This window comes from Malania oleifera, chromosome 4, assembly GCF_029873635.1.
Source record: "Malania oleifera isolate guangnan ecotype guangnan chromosome 4, ASM2987363v1, whole genome shotgun sequence".
In the NCBI taxonomy this organism is placed as follows: domain Eukaryota; kingdom Viridiplantae; phylum Streptophyta; class Magnoliopsida; order Santalales; family Ximeniaceae; genus Malania; species Malania oleifera.
In genome coordinates, this window is record NC_080420.1 from 106,703,063 (window position 1) to 106,727,089 (window position 24,027).

At 35.9% G+C, this 24,027-nt stretch overlaps 1 protein-coding gene across 2 annotated transcripts in view; it reads left to right on the top strand.

Annotated features, from left to right (window-relative positions):
* Window positions 1-24,027, top strand: part of LOC131153193 (uncharacterized) — a 32,864-nt gene that overhangs the window by 4,016 nt on the left and 4,821 nt on the right. For both annotated transcript variants that reach the window (XM_058105337.1, XM_058105338.1), the window contains exon 2: window positions 10,085-10,196. In XM_058105337.1, coding sequence (XP_057961320.1) covers window positions 10,086-10,196 — 111 coding nt within the window. In that variant the 5' untranslated portion in view covers window position 10,085. The remainder of the gene's footprint in view (window positions 1-10,084; window positions 10,197-24,027) is intronic.

A 24,027-nucleotide genomic window follows, 5' to 3' on the forward strand; every position in this document is an offset into this window, starting at 1 on the left:
ATCCCATGATCAATTTTGAGAATACGTATGGAGGGCTTGACACTTGGGCCTTGCAAAATTAGTCAACTAAAAAGCTAGTAAAGCGAGCAATTTAGACTTTATTGTAGACCAAATCTAATATTTATTACATGATCGAAATAGAGATGAGACAATGAGTGTCTGTACACTAATAAGGATGATTTGTCATGAGTTTTATACTATTGGTGCAGTGGGTAGGAATGCCAATTGTACCTTCATTATTTTTTGTGTCTAAGATAGAGCTATAGAGGTGAGAGATTTTTCACCCATTAGTTTGATGATGGGTTTTAAAGATTCTAGCGAAGGTATGTGCTAATAGATTTTGTGGGGTTTCAGGCGATACAATGTCTTGTTCTCAAAGTGCTTTTATTAAGGGTGATAAAGTTTTGGATGTTGTTTTAGTGGTTAGTGATGTTGTATGCGATGTTAAGAGATCTCATAAGATAGGAGCGGTTCTAAAGGTTGAATTTGTGAAGGCTTATGATTGGTTTTCTTGAAGTTTTCTTGGTAGAATTTTAGTGATGAAGAGGTTTGAGTGTAGGTGGAGAAAGTGGTTTAGGGGGTGTCTTTCTCGAATGCTTTTGCATTAATAGTTAATGGCAAGCCTAAATCCTGGTTTGGAGTGATTAGATTTGTTTAGCAAGGCGGCTTGTTATTTTTGTTTGCCTGCATTATGAGGTTGATAAATTGAATGAGGTGATTTATTTTGTGTGGATAGAGGTGAGATTGGGGGGATTGTGGTGGGGTATGAAGATGCTGTAATTTCTTATTTATAGTTTGTGGATCATATTGTTCTTTTTTTGTTAGATGATGTGAGGAGTTTACAAGTTTTGGACAAAGTTTATGGTTTAAAGGTTACTGTTGTCATGGGTGAGCTGGTGGCATTACTTTAGAAGAAGGTTTTTTATATAGGTTTGCAGTTATGGCTGGGTTTGTTGTCCATTCAATAAGTGCTCTATTATGTGGCAACCTAGAGTCTTGTTCTTTTTGAATCCAAGCGTTGAGAAGATGGTTAGGAGATTGTATGCGGCTGCCAAAGGGGGGGGGGGGGTTTGAGTAGGAGGTTATATTACATTGATTCAAGTTTCTTTTATCTTTTATTATTCTTTATTTTAATTTCCTATTCTTTTTTAGATTTCTTGTTGCTTATGCAATAATTTTTTACCAATCAAGTAAGTACTCATCACATCTCAAGTTAGGGATAAAATATGTGAAGAGCATTTGTCACGAAAATTCTACAACATGGAAGAATTTCTTGAATATATGTATGCCAAATATCCTTCAATAAGGTTAGACTTTTGGATTTTTGGCTAAAGTGAGACAATTGACTTATAGCAAGATTTGCTTCTATTATGTAGCCATGTAGGGCAATAATAATGACAATTAATAGATTAGGAGGGTATAAAGATGAAGAGATGAAGAATCGGGTCTTTCACCAACATCCAATTGGAAGCCTTTCTATTTTTACAATTTATCTTAGATCTTATCTTTAATTTCCAGTCATTTAATTTCAATTACTCTTCGATTTCTTATGATCATTTAATCTTCCTAGAATCATATTTTAAATTTCTAGCATTATATTTCCATTATGTTGGCTCAAATTTCTGTTATCACTATAGTTCAAGTTGTAAACATTCTTCTAGAAGCTTTAGTAATAAAATCTCTCTGTGTCTCCTCTCTCTCTCTCTCTCTCTCTCTCTCACATTTTTCATGTGTATGTGTGTGTGGTGGCAGCGACTTACCAAAAGTCCCTGGACTCATCCCTCATACCATCCTTAATTTTTGGGAATTAATCGTTAGAAATAGTTTTGGCACGTGGGACCATCATGCTGCTAGTTACTTGGAGCATCTAGTTGACGACTATCATCCTTGGACCTTGCTGGGAGATAGCAATTGCAATGCAGATCATGCTTGATGATTGGTTTGGGTGACCAATGCAATGGTGCAAATTTTTGATAATCTTGCTTTGATGAGGCTAAACCAACTGAAATCAAAACACATAAGTGTCCTTGTTGTACATAGGGTGGATCTCCGACTTGTGCAACTCAAGCCGTAGAGCCTACCATCCATCAGCGTCAGCTTTGTTGAGCATGAAAAATTGGCTGGAGTTGTAGTATGGGTAGGTGATAGTACTTTGAATAAGCGACCGACCATGGAATTGACCAGAAATTTTGAAATCTACATGAACTTGTCCCCATTAGCCTCGACTTAGGTACCAATGCAAGAGTCAACCCACACTATTTTTTTTTTTTTCGGCTTTGTGGGGGTGGGGGATTAAATGTCATGCGCTCCACAATCCTCCAAGGATATGGTTAACCTATCGCCTATGATCTTGATCAATTTGAGTTTTGCTATACAACAACCCCTCATTAAGCCAGCGAGGGGCAAGGATCATCTACATTGTTTGATGAATCAGTGGCCAGGTGGTAGCATAATCCTTCAATTGGCAAACCTTGAATATGAAGACAAGGAGGGTCTTTTGTTGGCTGATCACGTTGAAGAAAACAAGGATCCTAAGCATTACTAACGACGAAGTAGATCCTTTATTGGCTGATTTTTTGAATAAAAATTAGAACCTAAACTTGCCAACTATGAAGAATTTGAGGATCCTTTGTTGGCCAATTATCTCTGTGATTATGAGGTTCTCGAGCATGCCATGCTGCACAAGTCTATTTCCTTGTGTCAATGCCTTATTAAAGATATCTTAATTGGAATGTTGGTTAGTTCATTAGCGAAACTATTGAAGCAAGTGCTATGTTTTAGGTTGGCCTAAATGAAAGGTGATTAGATAACATGCTCAACACATGCCAGGACAAATTGGTTTTGAGAATACATCTCATACATTTCCTTTATAATGAAGTGAAGAGATGAGGGTTGCATTATTTATGCCATATTTGAGATCAAATAAGCACCCCTTGCCAAATGTCAAGTGAAGGAAATCAAATACGTGAAGGGTCTTTATCACAAGGATTTGCCAGGTGGAAGAATTTCCTATGATTCATAAGCTAAATATGTTGCAATAAGATCACTCTCTTGGATTCTTGGCCAAAGTGACACAGTTGATTTGTGCAAACATTTGCTCATGCAGTCTCATGCAATAAGGAAAAATAATGAGTTTGGAGGGGTATTTTTAAATGTAGAGGATAAGAGCAAGAAGTCAAAAGTCAAAGGATTTGGAAAGATCTTGGAAAATCAGATCAAGGGTATAAATAGAGAAGGAGAGATGGAGAGAAGGTTCTTTCATTAGCATTTGACATGAGGCTAACTTGTTCTTTAAACTTATTGTAGGCCTATCTTTTAATTTCTTGTGGTTGAATTTCTAGTAGGCTTTAATTTCTTGTAATCTACTTTTCTTGCAATCGTCCTTTAAATTTTCAACATTACATCTCCATTTATTAGTTTAAATTTCTATTCTCACCCATGTTATAGTTTTAATTCCTCCAAAAGCTTGAGTAACAAAATCTTTTTCTTTCTCTTCACCTTTGTTTTTTGTGTGCTTCTGATAGGACTATTTTACTCGGAGTCCCTAGATCCATGCCTTTTATCAAATTCACACATAGTGAGAGTATAGATATAGGTTTTCTACATAAGTCGCCCAAACGCAAGATAGAGGTGAAGAGAGATTAGGATTTTATTACTTGTTATTGTGTATGCATTTCCAAGTATCCCTCCAAATATTTTAGGTGTTAATCTTATTGCCAAAGATCATAAGACCAAATCTTCCCACAAAGTCAACCATCTCGCTTGGGACGAGAATATGGGTGAATAACCTTATAGCAGGATGTGAGGTAGATTTTCAAGAAATTCTTCCCGTGGAAAAATCTTCCTTTATGTATTTGATTTACCTAATTTGCCAAATGACGAGTACTTATTAGATTGGTCAAAATATGGCACAAGCAATACTCTTGCATCATTTGATTGTAAAGGAAAATGAAGAGATGAATTCTTAAAGTAAATTAACTGATCATGTGTCATGCATGTTATCTAACCACCCTTGACTTGATTTACGCTGTGTGTCACAGTCTTAGAGTCTTTTGACCGTGATACATTTATTTTGGTGCGTTACTCTGTCTTGGAGGAAATTTTGGTGAACTTGGATTCGACTATGGAGATGTTATGGGAATGGGTTTTATATGTCACTTTGACATTGTGGTGGATTTGAATAGTACTTATGGTGGCGTTCTCAAGCCTAAGATGTATGATCATTAGATCTCTAGTGGTTACTCATATGTGAACGAGAATGCTTTGGAGATGTTACTTGTGGGGGAACACCAAGTGAGTGGCCTACCTCCACTTGTATCCTTTTGGAACTAAGTGAGCACATTGAGGAGAGCATAGGGGCTAGGGGGCGGCCTTTTGACATTCTCAAGGGGTGTCTTGGGCTTTTCCGTGTGGGATTGGGACTTGGGAGCTCCCTGGACAATCACTTGAGAATGTGGCCATGGGGTTTTCTTAGCTTGGAGGTTTAGATGCTCTCCCTTCTTTCTCATTGGCTATTGTTGGGCGGTGTCATCCTAGATTTGATTGAACTATTGAGGGATATAAATCATTCGCGTGTCTTGCTTGAGTAATATATGGTGTTGCTTCACTTAGCTCTGTCTAGTGGGCGGTAAGTGATAGGTACTTTGACACGAGGTTTGTGCTGTGGGGATGAGAGTTACCCTCGATGCTATTGGAATGTGAGTTTAACTTCCTTATTGTTCGATTCTTTGTTCCTCAATGATCACCTTTAGTTGGGCCAAGGGCTTTTGAGCTATGAGACTTGATTACGAGGTTAGATATTTGAATGCTTCCATGGACAAGGATGAGTATGGCTTGGTAGGACTTGGTGTATTCTTGTTGTCACACAGGTGACTCCTTTACACTTTAGGCAGTTCAAGTCATGGGTGATCCCTTGGGGACTTGGAAATCTGCACGTCAGTGACAACTGATATCAGAGCGGATCTCTCCATTGTGAAGGAAAACAAGATTGATACTGTGGTCATAAACTTGATTGTGGAATTTGGTTTGTGACATTGAGTGGGGTTAGGATCAAGTTACCTTCTTAGTGGATGTTGGCCTCTCTCTCCCCTCTTGTCATGCGACTTGTTTTGAATAATGAAGGAAAAGTTGGCATCTAGTTGAAACTTGACTATCTTGTGAATATTAGGTTGCTTGATTTGTGCCCTTTACCCTTGATGAGGGATGAGGGTTGATTGTGGGAACTTAGGTGAGAATACCTTGTGCCCTTGAGGCGGGTATTGTGGCCACACTTCAGGACTTGTCCTATTCTGGTTCGCATTGGAGCTTGGATGTTTATCTATTGAGACTTTGTGGTATCCTCGTTCCATAGGCAGAGGTGATACTCTTAGATTTTAGGGAAGAGGATGATTGTAGGAGTTTGGTCAAGGGTGTCTTTCATTGAACTTGGGAAGTTCAAACCCATAGAGAGAGGTGACATTTTTGGATCTATGAGAAAGAATGAGTTGTGAACCCCTTAGACAAACAATCCTCAAGCCACACAAGTGCGGCCCTATGTTGGTCACAGTGAAGACGAATACTTGATGGGTTATGAACTTGAAGAGAACCCATGAATGTTGCACAGAGGACTTCGTTCAAACCCTAAGATGCCCTTATGATATGAGTTTCGGTGGGAACGCGATTGAATGGCATTTGTGGAATTGACGTTGGAAAACTTTTGCACCATTGACCTTTCAACCCCTTTGTTATCCATGCAAGCAGGCATTGGGATGTGATTTACCTTACGACATGTGAACCATGTTGCCAGTGGACACGTGTGCTGCGATGGCTAGAGGGCCGTTGCTGTTTTTTTGTTGTTGTACAGGTTCATTCTGTGCAACTAAGCCAGAGGGTAAGTTGTTCATAGTGTTTATCTCTCTTTTTTATTTATGAAGTCAGCCAATTAAACGATCTTGTTTGTCATAAGGATCCTTGTTTTCTTTGACGTAATCAACTAATAAAACACTGTCAATTTTCATAGTTGAGGTTGTTTGAAGGATTTTGCTACCCCAAGCTCTTGGTTTTGTTCAAATAATGTAGTTAATCCTTGCTCCTCGCCACCTTAAATGAGGGGTTGTTGTATGGTGTAGAATGATCAATATGATGGGGGGCAATTTTTCGTCCATATCACTGAGAGGCTATAGTGTGCATCACATCCACCCATCCCCCTTTGCTATGAGCTTATTTTGGCTGACTCTTGTATTGACACCCAAGTGGGCAAGTAGGTGATCCTACACCTTGGACGGATCTGAACTCCGATCAATTTAGCCCCATCTCTAGGGAAGCAAGTGTGTCAAAACTTGGCACCATCACATCAGCCAGCCATTTCAACCAATTGAAAGCATGGGCAATTGCAAACTCCTGGGCAACACACTAGCATGTGTAACTGTTCTCCTTGGGCATGAGAACTCTAGTAGCTAGTGACGTGCTGGTCCCACTAAGTTGCAACTTGAAAAGCCTATGGAGGAATGGTTACAACTTGAACTAAGGTTGAAAAGCTTATGGAGGAATAAAAACAACTTGAAGTACAGTGAAAATAGAAATTTAAACTAATACAATGGAAAAATGGTGTTGGAAATTCAAAGGACAATTGTAGGGAAAGGGCCTATTTAGTTTTGGGAAACAATTTTAATATTCCATTTTAGTTTTCCAAAGAATTATGAAAATTTTTCAGTTTTACAACATTTATATAAAATAAATGAACAATGATAAAAGGATTTTGGCACTATTTTCTTGTGGAGATAGTTTTTTTTTTGTTTTTTCATTTCAATAGTTTTATTTTTCATTTCTAATTTTTCAAATACTTACGAAAATGCCACCTTGTTTTCCACATTTCTAAATTAATATAGAAAATTTGGACAACATCTTTTATTTTTTTATTTTTCTATATTTCTAATTTCTTACTTTGTGCGTGGGAGCATGCAATTCATATCTTGGACTTTGATCTATGTAGATTATGCGTTGAGTTTCTTCCAAATCCACAAATCCAAATCCAAGCTCCAAAATGTATATGATCCCAAAAACTACCTTATATAATTTTTTGAAAAATTGAAAAACAAGTTGTCTTTTTTGTAATTATTTTGAAATCAAGAAATAAACATGAAAAATGTTTTGTGCAACTAAACAAACTATTTTCTACCTTTTTAATACACATTTTAGAAAACTAAAAATAAGATGAGTTTTTTTATAATTTTTTGAAAAGTTAAAGGAGAGAAATGAAAATGTTTTTCACAACTAAATGTGCCCTAAATTATTATAGAAAATTTAAAGAGCACTGGAAATTAAAATATTGACCTAAGTTAACTATAAAAAAAAATTGTCTACTAGTTGGATGTTGGTTAAAGACTTTTTTCTTCATCTATTCTCCTCACATTTATACCCTTGAGCACTTATTCTGTGGGATCCTTCCAAATTTTTTTGACTTATCATTCTTATCTTGGTAGTTGCATCTCCATCTAAATCCACATATCCCTCAAAATTTGTTAGTTGTCATCCTTATTGCTGTTGGCTATATGAGCAAATCTTGTGACAAGTTAGTTGTCTCACTTTGGTCAAGAATTTGAGAGATTGTCCTTATTGCAAGATATTTGGCTAACGAATTTTTGGGAATTGCTTCCACATGGATGAATCTTTGTGAAGAATCCTATCACATATTTGATTTCCTTAATTTGACACATGGCAAGTACTTGTACGATTAGTCGAATTATGGCGTAAACACATGTGCATATTGACGGTCTAGGGTGCATAAATGTTGGAGAGATCATTTGTTAGTTGGTGTTAATGGTTGCTTTAGTTATTTAGCGTTATTAGTATGTTTTAGTATTATGTGTATAAGTGTGAGTTAGTAAGGGTATTATGGTCATTGGGATGTACTTGATGTATATTATAAATAAAGGAAGAGAATCATTGTGATTAGGCCTTTCGTTTGACTCAATACTTCAAATCTTCAACATGGTATTAGAGCAAGATCCGATAATCTTCGTCCTTTGAAAATATGCCATTATAGGAAGAGCAGCCGTACCTCTAGAGATAAAAAACAAGTCTAGAGGTTGCTGAAAAATCAACAGTCGCCGTAAGCTTTCTGGACAGTGCTGTCTTTTTCAAAATCTCAAGAACCCTTCCATATTCCACAAAACCAACACCATCCTAGTCACAGAACCCTTTGATCTATAAGTGGGTGAAATTTCATCGCTGGAGGGTGATGTAGGACAAGAAGCAAGACATGGAAAGATCTTTGATGGAGAATAATTAAGAAGAATTGGGTCAAGGGATTGTTAGGTTTAGTTAGTTGTTAATTTTGCTTTTAGTTTAGGATTGTGTATTTGGGGGCTTGTTTGTAATATTTGTGTAGTATAGGTGTATGCTTGTAATTTAATGTAGTTTTTGGGGGCATATGTGTAATTTCATGTGAAGAGGCTTTCTTATAGATAGTGTGTGAAAGCCATGTTGTAGGCAGTTGATGAATTTGAGTTGAGTTGAACGCATGATTCCCCCTTGTATCTCCCCTCTCCCCTCTTCCTTTTCCTCTCTTCAATTTCTTCTTATCTCTTCCATGGCTGCAGATGATTGATGCTGCCCTTGCATCATTTGGTGATAGAGTCCAAAATCATGGTTTTAAATAAAGGCTGCGACCGTTACGTAAAGGTTTTTTGGGTTACCGATACCGTTACACACCGCAAAATCGGTGGGAAGAAAAATCACGGCCGTAGCGGCCGCTACGGACCGCGACCGTTACGTAAAGGCCGCTACGGCCGTTACGTAACCGCTAAAGGACTGTTACACCAAAAAAATATTTTATTTTTTACTTTTTCTTCTCACTTTTTCTCTCTCTTTTACATGGAGAAAGAAGCTGATTACCCTTATGGGTAATCACAACCTTTGGAAAATGGACTCAGCTGAAGCAGCCGCAGTACACAGTATCTTCATTCTGCATAGACCATATTTCTACAATTCAAATTGGAACCTCCTATGGTCCCAGAATCAAGTCTACGAATGGGCGCGCACACACGTAATTTTCTATTAATGATGGTTTAAAACAAATGTAAACTTGTTGCCCTTACCAAATAACTTAGTTACTCGAACTAAAGGGTCCAAGATACACTAAAACCCTTTCTAAGAATGGCCAAAAGCTTAAAACATGTAAGTACGCTAATATGCACAAGGTTGTGCGTGCTTCAAAAAAATTCACGGCCGTTACACCCGCTTCCCGTTATGTAACATCCGCTACTCCTGCTTCCCGTTACACCTGTTACCATTGCGTTACGCTACCCGCTACCGCGATTTAAAACCATGGTCCAAATTCAATCTCTGTTCTTCCATTTCAATCCACACATTTCCCCAATAATTTTATTAATAATTGTAATAATACTATTAATGATAACAATAATTTTTTTGATAGAGATCATATTTTTTGAAAAAAAAAAGAAGAAAAATTATTATCTTTTAGAAATTGCCACTTAGTCAACCTTAATCAAACAGGGTCTGACTGGACCTGATTGATTCAGAATTGAGTGAATCGTTTCAGTTGTTTTTTGATTCTCTAGTAAGATTTGCATTGATTTGTTGTGGAATTTGTATGAATTGTAAGATTCTACGTTTTCTAACAACTATGCTCAAGTCCATGTAATGTAGCCATTGTTCCCTTTTCAGTTGTTTCACACTTTCATGTGCCTTTTGTGCTCACTACAATTAGAACTGATCCTCTTTTTTTTTTAAATTATATTTGCAGTATACATAAATACTGTCATATAGTTGTTATTGAACAGAAAGATCATTATTCATGCTTTACTTGTTTGCAATAGCTGTGGATTGATTCACTGAGATTAGTATTTTTTATTCATTATCTGCAACACTAATTGATATCTTTTGCAATACATGTGGAAGGGTTGTTATGTTATTTTTTATTTTACATTTTTTATTTTCATCCTTCTTCGGGTGCTGGGAGTGGATTTATGGTTTCTGCCTGTGTCAGTGTCTTTGTGTTGTATTATGTGAGTGAATAATGAACATATCTTAAGCTTCTAGTTTTTGGTAAAAAATATATAAACTGACAAACTTTGCAAAATAGGATGAGAAAGAGGGCCGGGACAAACCTTGACATGGCGGTAGTTGATGTGTGGAAGCGGGAGGTCGGTGAGCTCTCCACCAGAAACTTTGCACACCGCCTTGGGGCAGCTGAGGTATTTTCTTTGATTCCCTTAGTGCTTGATCCATTGTTTAATGTGCTTTTTGTTTCCCTCATTTCAATTTTTTATTTTATTTTTGCATGTGTTACAATTTCATGTTTAACTTTGATTCTTTTGTAATCACTTGGGCAATTATTGCTATATGCTGTTGTTCCATTTATTGCACTTCCAGATGTATTCATGTTCTCTTGTTTGTGTGCCTTTGTATGAGTCATTATCTAGTTTCTTGTGCGAGCCATTATACCTGTATTGTTATGTATTTATTTATTTATATGTGTGGCTCTAACTCTTTAAGATGAATTTTAGCCTTTGTTCTTTATTTCCTCAGTGAAGTAGGTGATTACAGCTGTTTTGTTCATGTTCCCCTCATAGAAGAATCTAGGCTTTTTATCAATTGCAAATGTGAGGAGAAATCTTCATGTCCTCAGTTCATTGAGTGGAACAGTTTGTGACTGATAAGGATGAGAACAATTTTTTAAAACCTGGACTGGTCCTCAGCTTGGATGGGACTGCAGTACTGCACCTGTATAGGAAATATATCTAGAAATACCATATGTGCTTTATTTTCTTTGTCAAAAGATTCAGTAATTAAATGGTAAAGCTTCCTTGCAAAACATCCAGCATCCACTTTTCTTGTTTTGGTGACACCAATTTCAAGTCCCCCCCTTACCCCAAAAATGAAGGCCGAGTCTTCGTGACCATGGGCATGGGGTTTGTTAGTCATGTTGTGGCTGGTTTGACCCTGTGATGTAGGACGAGAAGCGGGTAATTGGATGGATCATTTCAACCCAATTTGAATGCCTATGTCGAAGAATAGTGTTAATGGTTTATTGGGTCCTAAACCCAAATGTGCATAATTAGTTGTTTAATTATGTTTGTTTAGTTTTCTTGTATTAGGATTATGTATGTTGGGGGACTTATTTGTAATATTTGTGTATTTTAAGGGTATGTTTGTAGTTTCATGTAATTTTTGGGCCGTGTCTGTAATTTCATGTGTTAGAGGCTTTCTTATAAATAGTGTGTGAAAAGCCATGTTGTAGGTGGTTTGTTGAATTTGAATTTGAAGTGAAACGTTAAGTTTTGCCCCTTGTATCTCCTCTCTCCTATCCTCCCCTTCTTCTCTTCAATTTCTTCTATTTTCTCCCCATGGCTGCAGATCCTTGATGGTGCCCCTGCATCACCTGTGTCTGCTGGGCTGAGAGAGTAATACAGACTGGGCATGTCATTTTGGGTACTCGCCTACTCTTATTTTAATGACTGGCCGCTCCTTTAAAACTATGAATAAGAGCTGTAGTGTGAGATTCATGGCAGTAGTTTGGTTTCAGAAGAAAGCAATATGACTTCACATTTTTATGAGGAGCGTTCGTAGTGAGAACTTCTAAATGGTTACTTATCTGTTAGTTTCATACTTTGCACAAGAAGTAGCCTGTTACTCATTTTGTGATTCTTCCCACATGGGGTACGCCTTTTCACTTGTCATATTTACAGTCATGGACCAATGTTGGGGCCAAAATTGATACAAAAGACACAGCCTAGCAATTTGATTGGCATCTATAATTGGTTTTAGGGTAAGTAGAAATAATACAAAATATATGAACGTATTTCATCCATGTAAGAAGGAATATTGGAGATACGGTTAAACTTGATGGTCAAGAAATTAATAGCACTAGTAGATCTCAATAACTTCGATCTGTTTTTTGATAGTAAAAGAAAATGTATTAAGGTAGAGAATTTACAATCAACGTGAGGATACTAAATATTTAAAATAAAAAACAAAATAAAACCAAAATAAAACATAACAAAAATAGAAAATAAAAGCTACTAAAGTCAGCCGAGAAATCCCCTCTGACCTTTTTCACCCTGGATTTGACACCATCAAGCCTAACTTCATTACCTTGGTGTATTTCCAAGAGTGGGGGTGAATTGGGTATTTAAAAAATTTGTCCCTAGGTTTAACTAATCTAGCAACAGCATTACACAAACCTAGGGTCTTTCTATTTAATTATAAACCCAATCAACATATGTACTCCATATAATGAATCAAGCATACAACATACATGTGCTGAAAATAAAAGTGCGGAAAATAAATTTGCGGAAATATAAAGAACACGCACAGTATGTTATCAGGGTTCGGCCAATTGTGCCTACGTCCCCGCCTCTAGCTCATAAGCCCGAGGATTCCACTAAAGCTCACTTAATGGGTGGAGCTGCACCGGTTACAACCAGGTCAATTAACGGGGCTTACTTCAACCAACACACGATGGCGCACCTAACTTTCCTAATCGGGTCTAAGCCATCCGGGACTATTCCACAGGGCTAGTCTCCCTCTTCAAGCCCATGCCTAGAATACAACAAATGTGTAATATAATTTTTGCGTACACGGAAATATGCTTCTTACACTAAGCAGATTATGTACCACTAAGCACAGTATAATCAATGCAGCTCAATGATGTAAGAACTATAAGCTCGGGGCTCCATGCGTGCAATCAATACTCAGAATAATGACTTTATCTAATCAAGCACAAGAGTGTATATCAAAGCAAGATTTGAAACACAATATTTGAATATCACAGTATCAGATCAAGGTTTCAAATATGCTAGCTAGATGATTCAAACAACCTTAATAAGATGTTCTCAATGTACTACGCACAATGGATGTTTGAATGCAAGCTTTGAAAGTGATTTTTGCACACAAAAAATATAAGCTAAGGTAACTTGCAATGACAATGCAAGAACCACAAGTCACTAAGTCTTCCCACACAAGATTTATCAAATAAAATTGATGGGAGAACTTAAAGCTTTACTCTAAATAATAAAAACAATAAGTACAAAATTAGAGTATGAGCTAATGAGGATTAAGCACAAGCACTCTAAATATACTCACAACACTTGAAAGATCAAGGAAAATGAAGTTCTGAAGTGTTTGGGAGTAGTGTAGGCTAAAAAGGGATATTTGATTTTGAGAGAATTTTGGGCCTAATCAATTTGCTAATCCTTACTAATTATTGCAAATGAACAGGTATTTATAGGCAATAAAGGATTTTTGACCATTGGGACTCAATGGGAATAATTAAAAAAGTTTAAAACAGGTTTAAAAAAATTAACCCCATTTACCCCTTTTAATTTTCAGTAAAACTTAATTTTACCTGAGAGATTGGGTGGCTGAACCGAGGTTCGGTTGCCCGAATAGACTGAGCTTTGAAAAGCATTTTAAATGGTGCGGTCGCTTGAGTCTAGGTTTGGTAGACTGAACAAAAGTCAGAAACATTTGTTCGGAGTTTCGGGTGCTTGGTTAGTGGGTCGGTAGCTCAAACTTAGAGGTTTGGTCGCCCGGGCCTGTTTTGAACTGTTTCCTTGGCAACCCGAGTTGGTGAGGGGTCCTTTTTAGAGGGTTCAGGCGCCCGTGGAAGATATGTTTAAAACAGGTTCGGTTGCTCAAGAGCTTGGTCAACTGTTGACTTTTCAATAGTTCGGGCGCTCGAGGTGATTTGTTCACCTAGGGTTCGGTCGCTCGACTTCTCTCAATTTTTGCAATTTAGCCCAATTTTTGCTTCAATTAATTCCCCAGATAATATATGTGATATTGAGGACTTTCTTACGTGCAAGTGCTGGGACCTATGGTCTTTCTAAGGCCTTTTTAAGTACGCTAAAAAAAAACTTGGCGTCAGTCGACCGAAGGTCGACTGAAGGGTGATCCCTAAGGTCAGACTACGGTCTTGAGCTTTAGTTCCTACATGCATTAATTATTACAAACCGTTCCTATATTACTATTACAGACCCAAATTACACAAAATATAAATTACAATGAGTCTTCAGGGTCTTTAGTCTTCAAGTCTTCTCATGTGCCAGCATATGATCTGATACTATAAACCTGCACACAAACTTGACAAATATTAAATACCAAGGTATTTGTCATGATGAAAACGGGATGTGACCAATAGGGTCAACAATCAGAAAACATGATGCCCAAGTCATTCAACAACCTCTGAGTTTCAACGCCCTTCTCACGAATTTCGTTTTGAAAGGGAGTAGGCAAAATTCCATCCTTGCCTTTTTAACATCTTTGGGGACCTCCTCTTCAAACATATTAGTACCTTCTAAAACCTTTCAATGGAACATGCGGCACATAAGTTAAATCTCCGAGACGATCAATGGAAGAACTGAAGGAATATCCACATTGTTTCCGAATATGGTCCAATAATTGATCTTTTTCACATTCAAAATCACTACCCCTAATGCTGTCCTCATCCAAAAGACCGAAACATTGATTGGCTTGTCTTGTATACTTAATATCCCTTTGGAAATAGACTCACTTTCTAGCTTGATTTCTCATTGAACCAAAAATGAAATCGTGTTTCTCAAAATCACAAGATTTAAAATTCTTAAAACAAGTTTCCCCCCTTACAATCCTACAACTCCTATAGTGTCGTTCCCCTCCAGCCAAGGAGAAGCAACATATCTATCAAGCCTTCCTTCTTCTGTTTCCTGCACTTTACCTTTATCAAAACATCCCTCATCATGGCCATCAAAGATGTTATTAGAAGAAAAAAAAAATAAATACTAGATCATCTTGTACAACATTCGGAGATGAGAGCTATTCGATTTGTTGCTGCTTCGCTGGATGATGACCCCCCATATTCTTCATAGTTGTAGATGAAGAGACTCCCTTATGTTCAGGGAACTATAGAAGTTCTTGGGCCTTCTTGGTTAAGTGGCCTTTCTGCCCTTCTGATGAAGCTTCCCCACTACCCGAGCCTAGTTTTAAATCAAGAGACTTCTTTTGCTCATCCGTAACCAATATGCCCAATAGAGAGTTCAATAGGCTTTTATTATTTTCAAACAATCGACCCAAATCAATTTTAATTGATAGCAAGCTAGGCCCAGCCCACTCTATCGTTGTCAACCCGTTTTCCATGCAAAAAACCCTAGTTGCATCATTCTTTGTCTTTCCGTCATCCACACGAGAAGTCCTAGCCACCTTTATTTTCAACTGCCCAGCCGGCAACGTAGCCTTCAACGCCGTCAATGGTTCTTGAGAAGCTAACTGAATGAACTCCTCTTGCGACCTTCCCCCACAATGAGCACAAACCATCTATTTTATATTCTTAGAAGCCAATCAACCTCCACCTTTGCCTACGCTTCCAGAAGCAACTTGGCTCAAAGAGTGATTTTCGTTGATCTTTTTACTATTTGCTCCATTCGAGCTTGGTTGACAAAAACTCTCTAAAGTAGCTAGGCATCCCCAAACCAAGACCACCCTTCCCCTTTCAGCCCTTCAGAAACAAAGATTGAATACTTCTTTCCCCTTTGTCCTTGTCCTAATTCCAAGAATTTCCCTACTCAAGTTGCATGAATCCCCATCCAATAATCAACATAACCCACCTTGAATCTTCGAAATCCCATGCCGAAACTACCAACAAGATCCGAGAACCCCTTAGAAAACCATAAAGCTGCTCCAGAAGAGAGTCGAACCCACCGATTGCATTTCCTCTTCTTCTCAAGAACAAACAAAGCTCCAACCTTCCCTACCTTATCCAAACTCAACTTGAAGGATTTCCCTTCGATTTGGATGGATACAGAAACCCCCCGCCATCACACCCAACTATTGACATGAAACATACTCTAGTGAGAGAAGAGAGATGAAAGGGCGAATGCATGAAAAAGAAGACCATTGTGAGAGCTTGTGCCTTGGATTTCTTATGCAAGCAAAAGGAGAAATTGAAGAGAGGATGTAATACATAGAGTTAAATCGAGTTGGGTAAATTGGAGGAGTGCTTTACGCAATGCTGTGTGATCATAGGATACCCTTAAAATTAAAAGGGAAGTTTTATAGGACAGCTATAAGACCAGCCGTGCTTTAGAATGTTTGGAAACTAAGGAACGATGCATCCAAAAGTAAAAGTTGCCGAAATAAGAATGCTAAGGTGGATGAGTGGTATAACATTAAAGAATAAATTAATGAATGAGCATATTTGCAATAAATTAGGTATAGCACCGGGAGAAGATAAGATTAGAAGAGACGACTTAGATGGTTTGGGCACTTGAAATGCGGGCCACTTTTTGACATGGCTAAGTCATTCTTAATTCCTTACTGCATAGTCTGTTTAGGCAAGGAAAGAAGGGATATTGAGTGATGACCAAAACTAAATTTCTAGGTGGATTTTTTGTGAAACTTTTGGAAAATCAGGGGAGCTCCTTGTCTTTTATAATTGATGTGTAGGTAAAGTGTATGCATGTATTTCTATGGTCCATCAGGCGACATGGTTAATTGGACTTCATTGTTGAAGTTCCCATAGAGTTTGCTTTTGTTCTGTATTTTGAGTGTAAAGTAATGGGTTATGTTTGTCTTGTGGTCGGTTGGGGGTTTTGTCAAAATGGAAAGATTTAAGCTCGAAGCTGTTTTACTTGCTGGAAGTTAAAGACCTCAGTAGTGGAGGAAAAAAGGTTTAAGATGTTGCATAAATGTGGTTTTGATGGTCTTGCAGGTCTTTTTTAAATGAGTATTCATTTTTCTTCATACTTGTATCCTTTAAATTCATGTACTGTTGAATTACTAGTTACTCATGTTTTGGTTATTTCTATGAGCTGTTATTCCTTCTCAGTTATTCTATATTTAGAGATGAATGTGTGTTGCAGCCTAACACTAATATGACAGGCTCTGACAAATCTGATGGACAGACATAATACTTCATTGCGGGTTCTGACTCAACAACCTCATTGTTAGTAGAGCCTTCATGCCAACTATTTTGGGTTGATGACATGGTTTTTGTTTTTGTTTTTTTGTTTTTGGAGAAAGAAAGAGTGAGTATATTAGCCGAACTGGAGAGTACAAAGATTATACCTCAAAACAAAACTGAACCATATATAAGTTCCATAACTCTTGCTTGAATTTCAAAAATTTTTTTATGGATAGTGGCCTTTGTAGAAACCATTTCATTCTTGAAGATATAGCCATTTCTAGCCCTCCAGATGTGGTAGACAAGAGCAGAACATATTACCTTTGCTTTATCATCTTTCCTTCTTTCCTTCAGGTTCTTGAGCTATTGTAATTCTCCTTCCCAGCTGGCATAGATTTTATCAGGATGGAAGAAATTGAAAACTCCATTATAAACTTCGTTTGAATATGAAACATTTGAAAAATGGGTGATTTCTGCTTTCATCCCCATTATCGCATAGAATTCAGACTCCACTTGTAGCTTTCCTGCATCTAGTTATTCTATACTCAAAGTTGAGAGCCTATCTTTTATGGCCAGCCAACAGATAAAGCCTTGGCTTGGTATTTTGGTTTTAAACCAGATTGCAGACCACTCGTTCCAAGATGAGAAGAAATTTTAGTTTCCTGAAGAGCTTACAGTCCAGAATATACTATCTTCTACATTAGAATCTGGAAGGTCTTCAGTTTGATTTATGATCTTTGCTACTCTTAGATTTCTGATTCTTGGGCAATTCCATCTTTGATCTTTATAACATCAGAGACCTTAGCATTTGGGAAGGACCCAAATTCAGCACAAATACCAGCACCAAAACTGCAAATCAAGGGCTTTGGGGATGCCAGTTATCATAAAAGAGATGAGAACTTTTTTCCCATTTCCAATTTTTTTCTTTATTCAACTATATGCCGCCTCCCTTGCTTTCAAAAATTTTATTCAAGTCCAAGAAGCATTTGGAGGGGGTTTAATTGCCCATAAACTTTTATCTTTAAGTTTATAAATTGAAAACCATCTCATCCGAAAAGAGTCAGAGGAGGAGCAGATTTTCCAAACTAACTTGATTGCTGATGCCAAGTTCCAATCTGATATAAGGTTGATGCCCAAGCTTCCTTCATTACGAGGTTTATAAACCTTATTCCAACCTACTTTGCAACCAGAAATATTCCATTCATTGCCCTTTCGTAAGAAGGGTTTGAGCCTTTTCTCAGTTTTTGAGATCACTGATTTTGGGAGAATGAAAGAAGAGCACCAGTAAGCTTGAATGCTTAGAAGGACTGCTTTTTTTAATTGAAGCCTTCCAAAACAAGATATGCTTGTGAGTCCAGTTTTAGATCTTGGCAGTAATCTTGTCAATTAGGACATTGCCATCTTCTTTACTCTCTGTGTAGAGAGGTAATCCAAGATACTTAACTGGCGAAGTACCAGTAGGAATATTCAGGATCTGAGAAATTTTTTGTTCCTCAGATGATGATATATTGGAGCAAAACAACACAGGTTTTGCAGAATAGCATTTCAAACCAGATAGAGCATACAAGATACCCAAAGTAAATTTAATAGGGAAAGCAGAACTTGAGTTTCCTTGAGCAACAAGATCATCTGCAATGCTTAAATTTGTAATTATCAAAAAATTACATTTGCTATGAAATTTGAATTTACATCTTTCAGCTGGTGGTAGATTCTAGAAAATCTCCATAAGCTTCACAAAAGACAGGGTGATAAGGATCACACTGTCTAAGACCTTTCTTTCCTAGAAAGTAATCTTGAAGAGAGCCATTAACGGCAATTGAGAAAGTAGAAGTGTGGATCCAGCTACTGAAGTTCAAAGGAGTGCCAATGCTATGTAAAATCTTTATTAAGAAAATTCCAATCAATGGAGTCAAAAGGCCTTTCTAAGATCAACTTTCACTGCCATTTTAGGAACACCGTTATTGAGATGATAGTTGTGGAGAAATTCATGAGCCATCATGATATTATCCTGAATTGCTCTTCCTTTTATAAAAGCTGCTCGACTTGGATTTACAAATTGGGATAGACAGCCTTGAGGCCTGTTTGCTAAGATCTTTGAAATGCACTTGTAAAGTACATTATAACATGAAACTGATCTGAAGTCAGCTGGGGTTTCTGGATTCTTAACTTTAGGAATCAAAGATAGTATAGAGTTAACTTGCTTTAGCAACTTTGAATCCTTGAAGAATGACAAAATAGCTTGAGATAGATCTGCTTCAATTATAGAAGAACAAACCTTGTGAAACTCTGCATCGTAGCCATCTGGTTTTGGACCCTTATTGTTAGAAAGGAAAAGATTGCTTTCCTTATTTCCTCTTTAGAGATAGGGCTACTAAGCAGCACATTCTCTGTATCTGCCCATTCAAAGTTGATGAACTCTGCCTAGAAGTTTATATTACAATTCGTTACATCCTTATTTTCAATCTGCAATAATGCCTGGAAATAGCGAATGAACTCCTTAATTTCATCCTTGCTCTCAATCCTTTGACCCTCATTATTCGCAAGATATCTGATGTGAGATCCAGTTTTCCTGTTCTTAGTGAGTTTGAAAAGAAATTATTCTTGTCTCCAAATTGGAGCGACATGATCTTTGATTCCTGTTTAAGGAAGCTCTCTTCAGCATTGATGAAATTGATATATCTTTTCCTGCTTCTTAGAGATTTCACTGACATTAACCTGATTAGGGTTGTTGAGAATGTGTAGCTTAGTTTTCTCCATATCATCTTTAGCAGTTTTAACTCTATTTGATATATCGGAGAATTGCTCTTTGTGAAAAATTCTAGGAGCATTTTTTAGCCTTTTCAGTTTCTAATAAAATATATACATTGGAGTCCCCTGAGTTTTGGGATAGATCCAGCTCTCTTTCACCACTTCAAGAAAATAGGATGCATTGTCCAGCAATAAAGAAACGTAAATGGAATTGTTTTTCCTGCTTCTTCAGGGACAATATTAGCAGTTGCTAGGCAGTGGCCAGAAATACCTGGAGCAACAAACTCAACCTTTGTATGTGGTTATATCATGTTTTAGCTCTGAGTTGTAATTGACTCTTATCCAATTTTCTAGATATGAGCCCAATAAATCTTTTGTTAGACCATGTGAAAATAAGGCCACTATAAGGGAAGTCATCCATGCAGGTACTCATTAAAAAATTCTTTAAATCCTCCATTCCAGTTTGGCAAGAAGAAATTATGGGGTTGCAGCTTTCTGAGTAGTCTTTGACAGAATTGAAGGGCGGGCAATTATTTACCTTTATAGCCAGGGATAAAAGATGCTTCCAAAGATACCTTCTCTCTACAGTATCAATAGCTCTGCATATATGAAGGAAACCCAAGAGAGATGATGTTTTTAATGAGCTACTCTGAGGGATATGTCAGACTTTTTTATAATCTCTTCAACATTGAAGTGCATTGGGTCATAGCATACCCAAATTCTGCCTCTATTGTCTTTGGCTTCATGGTTATGGATGAAAACTGGGTTTTACCTTAACCCCCTGTTTGGTTTGCGGAATTAGGCCTGGAATGGAATCAAAGCTCAAGAATGGAATTGCATTCCTACGTTTGGTGGAACCATATTCCGACCAGAATAAAATTCTTGCAAATGGGGAATTCACGATTCCAGTCTAGATAGGCTGGAATTGATCATCATTCCATGGAATCAGATCCACCTAATAATTAAAAAATTCTAAAAACGACAACAAATGGTAATAATGCTAATTACTATTACTATTATAATAAAATTAATAACAACTAATGATAATTGCAATAACAATAAATAATATTTATTATTATAAAATAATAATAACAACAAGAACAATATTAATAATAAAAAATCAAAATAATAATAATTATTTCAAGGATAATGATTATTATAAAAATACTAAAAAATAATAATTATTAATAATATAACAAGAGCAATAATAATAAAAAAAGTAAAAAATAATAAGAATTATTTTGAGGATAATAATTATTATCAAAATAACAAAAATAGTAATAACTACAATAAACCACAATAATTACACTAATAATAATGACTATTATGAAAATAATAAAAAAATAACAAACAAACAAAAACAACAGTAAATAATAATACTAATTATTATTATAAAAACAACAAGAACAACAACAACAACAAAACCAAGCCTTGTAATTGTTATGAAAATCATAAAAACAATAACTAATAACATATATGACAAAAATAATATTTGTTATTGTAAAATAATATCAAGAAGAACAATAATAATAAAAAAGGAAAAAATGTAATTATTTTAAGGATAATACTTATTATAATATAATAAAATAGTAATAACAACAATAAAAAATAATAATTACTCTAATAAGAATCACTATTATAAAATAATAAAAAAATAATAATCAAACAAAAACAACATTAATAATACTAATTGTTCCTATTATTATAAAAACAATAAAAATTAATAATAGTTAAAATAACAATAAGAAAAACTAATAATAATATTTATTACTATAAATTAGTAATAACAATGAGGTAAATAATAATAAAAAGTGCAATAATAATTGTTACTATTTTAAGGACAATAATTATTAGAAAAATAATAAAAAATAATAATAACTAATAACAATTTCAATTGCAATAATAATTATTACTATAAGATAATAATAACAAAAAAAACACTAATAAAAAAAGGAAAAAATAATAATTATTTTAAGGATAATAATTAGTATAAAAATAAAAAATAATAATAACAATAATAATAAAAATATTAGAAAAATAATAAAAAATAATAATAACTAATAACAATTTCAATTGCAATAATAATTATTACTATAAGATAATAATAACAAAGAAAACACTAATAAAAGAAGGAAAAAATAATAATTATTTTAAGGATAATAATTAGTATAAAAATAAAAAATAATTATAACAATAATAATAAAAATATTAAAAAATAATAAAAATCACTATTATAAAACAAAATAATAATATAAAATAAATAATTACTTATTAGGGATTTTTAATTAAAAAATGACTTATTTTTCATTCCATTATAGAAGCCATTGAAGGATACCAAATGTTGGAAAGAAATTGATTCCATTATAGAAGCCATTGAAGGATACCAAATGTTGGAAAGAAATTGAAACTGGATTCCTACTGACATTCCTGTGTTACTAACCAAACTTGGTAATTGCATTCCAGAAGCAATCCCAGTCCTACCTTGATTCCATTCCTCCCTGATTCCTTTCTCGCTTCAGTTTCATTTTGCAATCAAACGGGTGGTTATTTTTTGAGAAATCAGGTTGAAGTTTACAGCTTTCACCTTTGTTTCACAAATCCCCAACATGCTCAGAGTTTTCTCTGTAATTAGTTTTGGTACTTCTTTCTGCTTACAGGAAATAATCAATTCCCTTATGTTCCAACATCCAATATTTTGCTATATTATTCAGAGTTCTTTACAGAACTTTTGCTTCAAGCTTTGCTTGGTTTTTAGGAAGGCCGTCCTTTCTTCTTGCCTTTTTCCCCCTCTGAATTAGAGCTTTTTTACAGCTTTTGTGCCCTTTCCTTTTGTTTTCAGGATTTTTTGAAGTTGAACTCTCTGCAGTTGAAGATTGAGCACTACCTGTACCTTTACCAAAGGTCTGCATGTATTGCAGAGTGACTAGCTGTAGGTGAAGATGAAACTTGACAAGATTTTTTCCTTTATCCACTTTTTGAGCTTCAGATGACACTACTTCTGATACAGGATTTATTTTCTCTGGTAGCTCTACTTGTTCAAATTTCTTTTGAGTTATTCATCTACATTATGCAACTCTTCCTCCTTGTCCTTTACAGCTTATTCAACCTTCTTTTGGGATTCTTGTAGAATCTCATCAGAGCTGCTCCCAGTTTTATGTAGATTCTCAAATTTATTATCCTGCAGAATGGATTTTCCATCATCACAGCTCCCTTCTTCTGTTCCTTTACAATCCATTTTCTTCTGCTTTTTCAATTTTCCCAGCCTGGCCAAATTCCTCACATAGGTTGCCTTTTAGTGTTTTCCAAACATATTTCAATTCAATTGGAATAAAATCTGTTCCGTTGATAAGATTTCAATCATATCAGGCAAATTATCATTTATATTTGTTTCTGTGTGATTTCAACACAGATTCGCTCAGTGGAGAGATTCTTCATCTGCCTTGTGAAGGTATCCATTGTCAATGGGACACCCACAGAGCTTGCAATACAGCTCAATCTTTCAGGTGTTCATTAGATGGATGGAATGTTAAGGAATTTAATCCTGATTGGTATTTTCTCTTTTCTCAGAGGCTGTCTTTCACTATAAGAATCCCAACTTGTTAGAAACATTGGTGAATTTCCAAAAAACCATGGTTCTTGCCCTAGAATTCAATTACTTGTTTCAACACTTCAAAGTTTGAAGATAAAGGATCTATGAGCGAGGGAGTAAATGTCAAAGGTACCTGCCTTCTTCTAATTTCTTAATTACTTTATGAACATAAGTGTAAGGTGGTAGCTTACCAAAAAATTGGCCTATAACTGTATCTTTCCAGTTATCTTCTCCATTCTGAAAGATTTCTGCAGGTGGATAAACCAGCAGTTGGTCTCCATCTTTAAAACTGGCGGAAAGTATCTCATATCATTTACAGAGTTTGAATCATCGGCGAACAGATTTCTCCATTTCATTTCTGGCTCTTTCTTTGCCTTCTGCTCTGATGAGATTTCAGCAGAAACCCTTAGAATTTACTCAGTTGATTTTCGGTTCAATCGCGAGACGAATTTTCTTGGTGGACATTAGTCTGCTATCCTGAGAGAGGATGACATGGAACTTTTGAGCAATTTAACTTAATTTAGGTTCTTTCTTCTGTAAATCAGATTTCGTTTGATCTTTTGTCACATTTATCCTAGTGTCCTCCCGTCCTTGTTATAACCTTCCCTTACTCCAATATTCACTGTGGATGCATGTGCTGGTTTTCATTACAATTCTGAATATATTGTTTTGTATGCCCACTCTTCCATCTTGAAACTTTCATTTCTGTGGCTTTTTATTTTTTTATTTGAATCTTTTCCTAATTGCAAACAATTTGGTTTGTTGATAGAATTTTATCTTCAATTTGAGGGATATTCTGCAATCACATAAT